The sequence below is a fragment of the Cariama cristata genome, unplaced genomic scaffold (assembly GCF_000690535.1).
Source record: "Cariama cristata isolate BGI_N322 unplaced genomic scaffold, ASM69053v1 scaffold21200, whole genome shotgun sequence".
NCBI classification, from domain to species: domain Eukaryota; kingdom Metazoa; phylum Chordata; class Aves; order Cariamiformes; family Cariamidae; genus Cariama; species Cariama cristata.
The window spans coordinates 41,369-51,297 of record NW_009594464.1 but is presented as its reverse complement, the minus strand read 5'-3'; the positions used below and the strand labels follow the sequence as shown (position 1 = coordinate 51,297).

Sequence of the window (9,929 nt, the reverse complement as noted above, 5' to 3'; positions counted from 1 at the left end):
TAGAGAAGACTTTACACGTATGAGAATAGCGATAATGCTTCTGGACTAAGGATTACAGATACTCAAATAGTCTGAAATGCTTATTCATAAACTGTTTAGTGATACAGAAATTAACCTTCATTTCAGCTGTTCATATTCTTTTTCTCTTTGCTGTTTATTATTTATGTTTATGAACAGTGAACTTGGGATCCTGAAGCTGAGGTTCATTTAAGAAAATGAAGTTCAGTTTGTGGTATAAAAATAACTCCATGGAGAAAGGATACACTTAGGTTAAGATATCCAACTGACAAAGCACAGAAATAGAAACTAGACCCATGTCACTTAAATGACTAGCCACAAAGCTTGACATATGAATTCCAAATATCAAATAATAAACTTAATATTGCATGTATCCATTAAATCTATTTGAGTAAATTTGCATAATGAATAGCTTCATAAAATTGAGAACTGCTAGCAGACAATTTTCAAACAGGAAGGAGGCTGTACTCACCCCATAATTTGCTCATAGTGAGCAATTTTAACCAGTTTTAAAATGGTGAATGAAATTCCATGAATGGTGAGACTTTCCCTCAAGCGCATAGAGAAAACATATTTAGTTTTGCAATATACTTGGATTTTGCAAGTTAATCTTTTAATCAGACACATAACATAGGTTTTATGTGTTGTCCTGACAGACCAGCAGTACTCATGGTCGCCTTCTCAGCACTTCAATGAAGAAAGATACTCTCCTGCTCCGAGGAATATGAAAGGATTATCTGGTAGTCGCAACCAACCACAGTTATGTTCAGCTCATACTTGTGGCTTAGCATCCCCTGAAGATTGCGAACACACCCACGACCATATCCACCATGGGCAGGAGCCAAGGCAATCGTATCTTCTCAGCCCCACGGAGAGTTGCCCGATGGACCACCATCGTTGCTCTCCACGCAGCTCCATTCATTCTGAATGCATGATGATGCCCATGGTAATGGGCGATCACATGTCAAGTAGCACTTTCCCCAGAATGCACTACAGCTCTCATTACGACTCAAGAGACGACTGCGCCATGTCTCACGGTAACCCTAAGATTAACCGTATTCCTGCAAATCTTTTGGACCAATTTGAGAAACAACTTCCTCTTCACCGGGATGGGTTTCACACTTTACAGTATCAGAGGACCTCAACAGCTGCGGAACAACGCAGTGAGAGCCCAGGAAGAATACGCCATCTCGTTCATTCAGTCCAGAAACTTTTTACTAAATCTCATTCTCTGGAAGGATCATCCAAGGGCAACGTTAATGGAACGAAGGGAGACAGTCGAGGGGACGACCATCATCACGGGCACCATTCCAAGCATAGCAAAAGGAGTAAAAGTAAGGAGCGAAAACCAGAAAGCAAGCATAAATCTGGAATGAGCAGCTGGTGGAGCTCTGATGACAATTTGGACAGCGATAGCACTTACCGAACCCCCAGTGTGGTAAATAGGCACCATGCGGATCATATATCCCATTGCTATCCTGAGGCGCTCCAGGGGCATTTTGGGGATCTCTCATTGAAGACTTCCAAAAGTAACAATGACGTGAAGTGCTCGGCTTGTGAAGGGCTAGCAATGACCCCTGATGGTAAATATATGAAAAGGAGTTCTTGGTCCACGCTTACAGTAAGTCAGGCTAAAGAAGCTTATCGCAAATCATCACTGAACTTAGATAAGCCTCTGGTTCATCAGGAAATCAAACCTTCCTTGAGGCCGTGCCATTACCTTCAGGTAAGGGGGATTTTCTTAAGGTTTGTAATGAAAGTCCATCACCGTTTATGCCATAGTCATCATAAAAAATACAAGGGTAATCTGTGTACCTCTCAAAGAATATCTGTATGGCTCACCTAATGCAGACATTCCATGAAAGTGAGAAACCTCTAGCTTTTATCTTTGTTTATAGGGCACGGATTGAAAAACTATAAAACTGGTGTGGTATAAATTACTTCAAGGTCAGTGGATGTGTATTCATCTTTGGAGTTCACACTGAACACCTTGATTAAATCCATATATCAGACTAAAAAAAGGGCAGTTCTCCCAGCAGTCTGGGGGCTAGAAAAATTGTTTCAAACACATCTGTGAATGAGTGATTTTAAAAACAGGCTGCGTGCAATCCTATTTTTGTGTGCTTTTATTCCTTTTCTCCGGGTTTTTGTAAGTAACAGGAGAATGGATTTACTGGTGTGCTCAATTGCTTTGTCACAATGACGATGATTACTCACAAACTTCCTTTTAGTGATGGGGTCACCGAAGATCATATTGAACTGAGCCTCTTTTGAGACCATACTATATGCTACCCTTGTTAAAAGTTACATGGGTACCTCAGGGAGATAAATATTCCAGGCCTGGCACTCAGGCTATTTGTGGTGGTGTTCTGCACACTGGTTTTCTCCAGCAGCAACCAAGAAACTCCCACCTTCTCCTACCTTTAAACTTTTATACCTCCTGCTTGCTGCCATTTGCTACCCCAAAGTCATGCTAATGGAGCCATTTATGTTGCTGCATGATGATCTGGATCTTAAAGTGATACGGGTTTAAAAAAATAGCTTCCAAAATACTTTTTGTAGACATTGACATCATTTACATGGCCTAAGTCCTGCACAGTGCCATGACAGGTGACGTTAGCACGTCAGGGTGTACAGAGCACCGCAGTGGGAGCAGAGCAGAAAGGAGAGAGTAGCTGGGAAGATCACTTCTTCAGCTAGCTTTGCCACTGGAAAAAACATAGTATACAAATATTCCCTTAGGTATTTTTGCCAAGTACAGCCTGCAAAGCCCACATTGTTCTGGGTACCTTCTCTTTTATTTCTTTTAAAGAAACTTTCCTTTCTCCAGAATTTAAGTGAGTCTCACTTCAACATGGGCAAATCTCCATTCCAGATTTCTGTATTTAGAGATTTTCAGTTTCTGTGGGCTCTGCAGAAGCCAGCAAACACAGAGTAGCAACAACCGTTGTACTTCTGTGCAGCGCGCTCTCCCCTCTGCGCAACAGGGGTCCGATAGTAACGAGTCACACTTGAAGAACCAGATCTTTTCAGATGCAGGTGTAGACATCCAGGATCAATCTTCCCTACTGAAACAGGGAAGGTTCCTCATTGCAGAGAAAGGAAAATAAAGAAATTGCAACCCTCATAGCATTACTATGTAAATTGATTCCAATTTAGACTGTGATATTTTACCATGTCCAAGTACAGTTCTCATGTATGCAGAGCAGCCTGCACTTCCCTGGAAGTTTTTTGTTTACCTCAATGAGCCAGAACTGGAATCGCGTCCTGTGCAGAGACTTCCACTTGTGTCTATGTTCTAAAACCACGTGTACAGCTCCGACCTTACAAAGAAGTTTAGGTATGGCTAGCTTTTTCCTTACCATGACATGCTCCTCCTACACAGACAGCTCTGGGTCCCCTACATCTATGCTGGGTTTTGTGCTTTCCTTCTCATCATGTTTCACTGTTTCTTCTCCCCACCTCTTTACATCTCATTTTTCTTTGCAGAAGCCACCAGTTTCTACTTTTCATGGGTCTTCTCCTTGCTCCTAACTTATACCAGCATCTTCAAGTGAATGTGAAACACTGAGTTCACAAACTAACTTGGTTATCACTAAGCTTTAGATCAAGCCCAGTGGCAAGGCTAGGGAGCAGGAAAGCACATTTTTTGCAGTCATTGTTTTATACTTTTTGTGAATTGAGATAGCTACAGAAAGGAATTTTCATCCAGTAATTAGGAAAGTTCATCCACTGGTAGGTTCATCCAGCTTAAAATCTAGCGGTGAATTTAAGTTTTTGCTGCACCAGAGACTTTGTGATCTTTATTTTTAAGCCCCTTTAAAAATAGAATAGTAGCCATTCCCTGTTCACAGGGATCCTGTAATGGAAATTTGTGAAGACTGGAGTGCTCAGTTACTGCCATAAAGAATCTATAGTTGTGTCCAAAGCAATAATATTGGGAATTCTATGATGGGAATATTCTCACCTATAGAGGCCTGTAAGAAAGCTGGGAAGGGACTTTTTACAAGGGCAGGGAGTGATAGGACAAGGCGCAATGGCTTTAAACTGGAAGAGGGAAGGTTTAGATGAGATATCAGGAAGAAATTCTTCCCGGTGAGGGCAGTGAGGCACTGCCCAGAGGAGCTGTGGATGCCCCATCCCTGGTAGTATTCAAGGCCAGGTTGGATGGGGCTTTGAGCAACCTGGTCTGGTGGGAGTTGTCCCTGCCCATGGCAGGGGGTTGGAACTGGGTGGGCTTTAAGGTCCCTTCCAACCAAACCATTCTCTGATTCTATGGTTCTGTGATTCTGTGATATGTTCTGTAGAATCTGAGTATGCCATTCAGAGCATAGCTATCCTTCAGATTGAGTGGCTGGCTTATTCACTAGCTCAAGGTCAGCAAACAAATTGAAGGGACCCATTCTGTCAATGTCATCACTAAATGCTTAGTTCTGAAACTTCTACTTTGAGGGATGGTGTACTGTCACACTGTAATCATTAAGACCAGAGATATAAGTCCCATTATTAGCTCTGCCGTGAACTTTCTCTCTGACCCAGGAAATGTAATTTGTTAATTACCGCACACTTCAATTACTCTATCTGCAAAACTGAGGAGGGATATTTAACTTTTCTTAAGGCAGTGTGAGAAGCATCACTAAATAATGATTGGATAAAAATAATCGTTAGGTTCAGAAACTGAGAAAGGTAGAGAAATAGGTCCAGATCCCTAGCCAGGAGAGTTTACTGCCTTGCTCCACAATATCTGGCCATGAGAATGCAAGGGATTATGAAGTTGATTATGCAGCAGCAGATTTCCCTGCGGTGCACAAGTGAACAGATTAGCATAAAACCTCAGGCCCTTCACAGGATCTTTGTGTTTATAGCATTACAACACATGATATTAAAAGGCATTTCTCCTGAGTGATGTCAGCTGTATATTTTTTAATTCTTTTTTAAAGCAAAGCTGTGAAATTATAGTCCTTCAGCAATCTTATATATGAATACATAAACATACCCCGGAATAATAAAAATTCATTTTCTATGTTTATATGTTAACATTATAGATTTATATTATATATATGGCTGTTATGCTGCTACCTAGTTATATGAGGATTCACTGTACTCACCTCACTTTTTTATCTACTTGTCTCCTTCTTATTTTTCCTTTTGACACCTATATAAAATATTGCTACTTCTGTTTTCCACTGGAGAGTTTTGGTATACGGAGTCCCAAACTGGAAGATCACGGCAGTGTCTTAGGCCTGTGTTTGAGACCATGCTTTCTGTCTTGTGTTTCTGGGCTTCCATTTTGTCTTCCCCAGTAATTACTGAGCTGCTTTTTCCTTAAAACTGAAACTCTGAAGAGTGAACAAAGGGAATTTGTTTCTAAGAAGGGAGCTTCTACCGTATTCACAGATACCTGAAAACAGGAGATGAGAAAAGAGGTTTCGACGACGTCTGCACATTATATGCTTACGTCGTGTCCTAGAGTTGAAAGCAGGTATTTCTGTAACCTGGTAGATCTCCAAGCGTAGTCTCTGGCTCTTCTCTTAGGCTTTCAAAATCCCTGCTCCTCCACAGACAGTCCGTGCAGCTGGGGATGTCCTTGGTTGGGGAGCATGCTGTTGTAAGTTAGAGGTGATTGAGTCAACGTGCCACCTTCTAGCATGGGTGGCCATCTAGCCCTAAAGTGGACAGATTCAGAGAGCTCAATTAGTAGAAATAAAGCTGTATAAAGTAGTGATTATTTTTCTTGTCTAAAGCTCAGCTCAGACTTGCATCACTCCTACTACAGCGGAGGTGGTGGGAACAGGCAAGGAGAAGGGCGAGGGGAAGAGCGAGAAGCCCCTTTGGGCTCCAGCTCGTCGTTAAATCCGCGCGGCTGTAATGGGAACCAGACGGTTAACTAGCACCGCGCGAGCACCGCTTGTGACTGTACACTGACAGCGTTCATCAGGTTCTTGTGAATGATTAGCAGTCGTTTCTGTGTATTGGCCTTTAGTTTCTGTTTTGAATGCAGACAAATTGAGCTACAAAATGCATTTCTGGGCACCAAACACTTCTGGCATCTCGCTCAGCAGGCAGAATAGCCCAAGTAGATCACGCATGCAGTAACGCACCCTTTTGTATAGTTTTAGCTATAGCGGCTGCTACTGTTTCCCATGTCGTTTTAATTTTAATATAAAATATGTTAAGGAAAAGATAAATGAGTTGTGAGAGCTCTTCTGTCTTTATCAGCTGTTTTGGCTAATTACGTTCAACACGTATACAGTGCAATGACTGATTAATTTCACTCTGATATGAGTACTAGTGAGGAGCAAAGATTTTCAACAGAAAAAATGGATAGGAACTAGAAAACCATGCTAAAATAATGAATACAAAAGTGTCGCTTACAGTTTCCAGGACTGAAATACCTGTGAATGCTAGTTAAAGAAAAATAATTCCTACAATAAAGCCACAAGACCGGCAAGAGCATAGCACTCACCATCACTGAGGTTCTGGAGCACAGTGCTACGTGTCACTGATTAATATTTCTTCCTCAGCCATTCAACAGCCTGCGAAGCAGCAAGCTATCAAGGTAAACATACCACAAGGTACAGTGAATGAGTCAGCACGAAAAAAGAAAATAGCATGTTGTTCTAAAAATGGCTTCAGCCCACTCCTGTCTTCCTAGTGCATTTAAGTGCTAGCGTCATCCGTTACAGCAGTGGCACCGCTAAGCATGTGGGTAACAATGTCAGCTGTGTACAGAAAGAAAGAAAAGCACAAGAGCTGGTCTCTTCAAAAAGAAAAAGAAAAAAGCAGCAGTTTCAACAAGACTCTTTGCTGGTTTAAGTTATGCCTACATGGAGAAGAGCTTTCAGGACAAGCTAATGCATAAATAGGCGTTAGTGCCCCAGTTACATTTTCCAGGAACTCTCCTGGGGACAGGACAGATCCCCACCACCAAGCCCGTTGCCCTCGAGAGGCACATTACTGCTTTGCACTCTCCCTCTGGTTTACAAGGGTGGATGGGTTGGAACTCAATGCATCTTTCCCAGCACTTCATCTTTGTGAAACTAGGTTGTATCTGTTTGCTTGACATACAACCCACATATGAACTACAGAAACTCCATCCAATACTCTACCAACTGATGTGTACCGTGGAGTTAGCCAGAGCTGGCAGAGTTTGGATACTAGCATCCAAATCACTATCACCCACGCTGCCTTCGCAATGATTTATGACCAGCCACCACTCCAGAATTAACTGGGTTGTTTCCACAGCAGGAAAAGCTAGTATAGATAGTACGGTAGCAGGGTCCTCTGCATCCTAAATCAGCATGGACACGTGCTGTACCGTTTTGATTTCTACAGCCCATTGCAGTCCCCCGAGGATGTCTCAGCTGGCCCAGTGCACTCCCGGTCAGGGGTGGAGATGTGCAAGAGAGACCTGTAAGTAATGCCCAGACAGCAGGGGACAGTTAATGCGCCACAGTCTGTTCGCAGCGTTAAGGGCAGCCTGCAACATCTGGTGCAGCATCTGGGACCGCTCTGTGGAGTTATTCCCCAGGTCAGTAAGGGTATAATCCTCCCACACAGACCAGCAAACTCAACCACTCATACTGGTTCCTTATAATACTCTCTCATATCTCTGAAATACTGCACTTTTGATTTTAAGAACATTAAATAAAAAGGATGTCATAAAGCTGACATTTCCCTGTATTTACAGAATGCTGATGGTTTCATGTGTAGCAAACCCCAGAATACTTCTTAAATACCCCTTCCAGGGGAAAAAGAAGGGGGGAAAAAAAACCCCAAACATTCAATCAAAGATAGTGTGAAGCTCTGCCCAAACAGTCGTCTCAGATTATTGCTATCTTGAATTACTGCGTTAATCAGTGATACAACAGCACACTGCTTCCATGCCCAGGTACTAGGATGCTCATATCGGCTGAAATGCATTACTGAAACTTTTTTCCAAACAAGAGTAGAGAGATTTCAGCTTTAGTGTTTTCTTAAAGCTGCCAAAACAGGTCCCTATTACTGTAGAAATGTCAAAGCTGGGAGCAGAAAAGGGAGGCCGTGATCCCAATGCCATTTAATCAGCGGGAATTGTCCTCCTTTATAATCTTAGTACAGCGTGTTGCCAAATTGTTTTCCAACGTTCACTTCACCGAAGCTGAAGGCTGACCTTTGTAGTTGTTACCCAAAGGTGTCACTGGGTCTGAAGGAGTTTTCAGCCAGGAGTAACTTCTTATTTTATACACTCGGGCAACTTGCATCTGTCAAACGAGACTGCCAGGACCACACGCTCGGCGCTGTAATGACTGCACGCTCTCCTATGCTGCAGCCTTGCTGCCTAGGGCAGACCCACCTCCTCTCCTGAGCAATCTATACCATTTCTCCTGCAAGGACTTCATTGTAAAAAATGATGAAGCATTCATAAATGTTGCTTTGAATTTTATTTTTTTTTTCCCCCCCATCTGGTTTTGACCACCTTACAGCACTGTGCTTAAAGGTTGTTTTTGAAAGTGGAGTTGCAGGTGTGTTTAAATGGCTGAATGTCTGTATGGACGGGGTTCCTGGTACTGCTGGTAGGGGAACTGGTCTTTTGAAAAGTGTGCAGATAGTTAGGCATTGGCTAGTAGCTAGACAGGAAAAAAAACACTCGTTTGGTTCTGTAAGCTAAATAATTGGAGTGATGTGGAGTTAACTGTTCTGTGAATTATTAGTTAAAATGAGAAAAATGGATGAAAGGCAAATATGTATATATTTTATATGACCTTTAAAATGATTCATGTTTTAAAGACATGCACTGGTTTTTTCAATAACAAGTAGGGAAAAAAGATGATATAATTTCCTGCTCAGATGAAATAAGCTACCTTTTGGGTCAGCCCTGGGTATGCTACCCTGTAGGTTCTTTTTCCCTGTCTAGCCTTATAAATGCTCCACAACACTGGGGCCCTTGCTCCATCCGCAGTCTCTGGGTTTTTAGAGGGGCTGTGCATTGCGAGTCTGTTGGGAGCACAACTTCATCGGTCACAAAAACCAGGCCGGTTTTCTTCACCGTGCTGTGCAGATAGTTGGGCTCCAGTCGCTCTGCAAATATGGTTCAGGCAATTCAGTCTACCTCTCCCAAAAATATCAGCCAGGGACATTTGTAGTTAGCTTTGGTTGCTGATATCGTGGTCCCCTGGGTCTCCTCTGCTGCCCTGTCAGCAGGCAGCCCCGCTGGCAGGTGTATGCCTGGCTCCCCGTCACCTGCTGTGCGTGACCATTATTAAAATAATTGCTACCTTCTGCTATGCTATCAGACCACGGAGCGTCAGGATAGTTTCTTTGGCACTGCATCCTGGTCCTCTGTACTGGTAGGTGGCTCAGCCTGTCTCGGGCTTTGTTTTCATCCAAACCAGCCAGTATTTTCCTTAGCAGTTCCTGGGTGCAGTTCAGGGTTTAGCACAGGCCAGGGACCGTTCCTTGTAGTCACACTGCTTTGGAAGCAAGGATTGCTCAATAGCACGGGCATGGAATGCCCTGGCTCCCCGTCACCTGCTGTGCGTGACACGCTGCAGGCCAGTTTAGGTCTTTAGCCTTTTGGTGCTTGGTTTTAGCAGAATTTGCATTGTAATTAAATAAATTTAATTTATAGAGAAAGATATAAAGGAAAATGAGCTGTGAGCTGGCCCCAAAAGGCAAAGAGATAGAAAAACAAACTCTGGGTGCATGACGACAACAAATTAATTAGCAGAAATGTTGCATTTTGTGGCAAGCAGGAGAAGTTCCAAGTTTTGGTCTTTGGTGCTTCTGTGCATGACCATTATTAAAATAATTGCTACCTTCTGCTATGCTATCAGACCACGGAGCGTCAGGATAGTTTCTTTGGCACTGCATCCTGGTCCTCTGTACTGGTAGGTGGCTCAGCCTGTCTCGGGCTTTGTTTTCATCCCAAC

The 9,929-nt window shown here is 42.9% G+C and overlaps 1 protein-coding gene across 1 annotated transcript in view; it reads left to right on the top strand.

Moving 5' to 3' along the window:
• Positions 1–679: 679 nt before the first annotated feature.
• DLGAP2 (discs, large (Drosophila) homolog-associated protein 2) overlaps positions 680–9,929 on the top strand; it is a gene marked incomplete at its 3' end in the record, with an annotated part of 35,824 nt that continues 26,574 nt past the window's right edge. The window contains exon 1 of the mRNA XM_009698222.1: positions 680–1,744. Coding sequence (XP_009696524.1) covers positions 743–1,744 — 1,002 coding nt within the window. The remainder of the gene's footprint in view (positions 1,745–9,929) is intronic.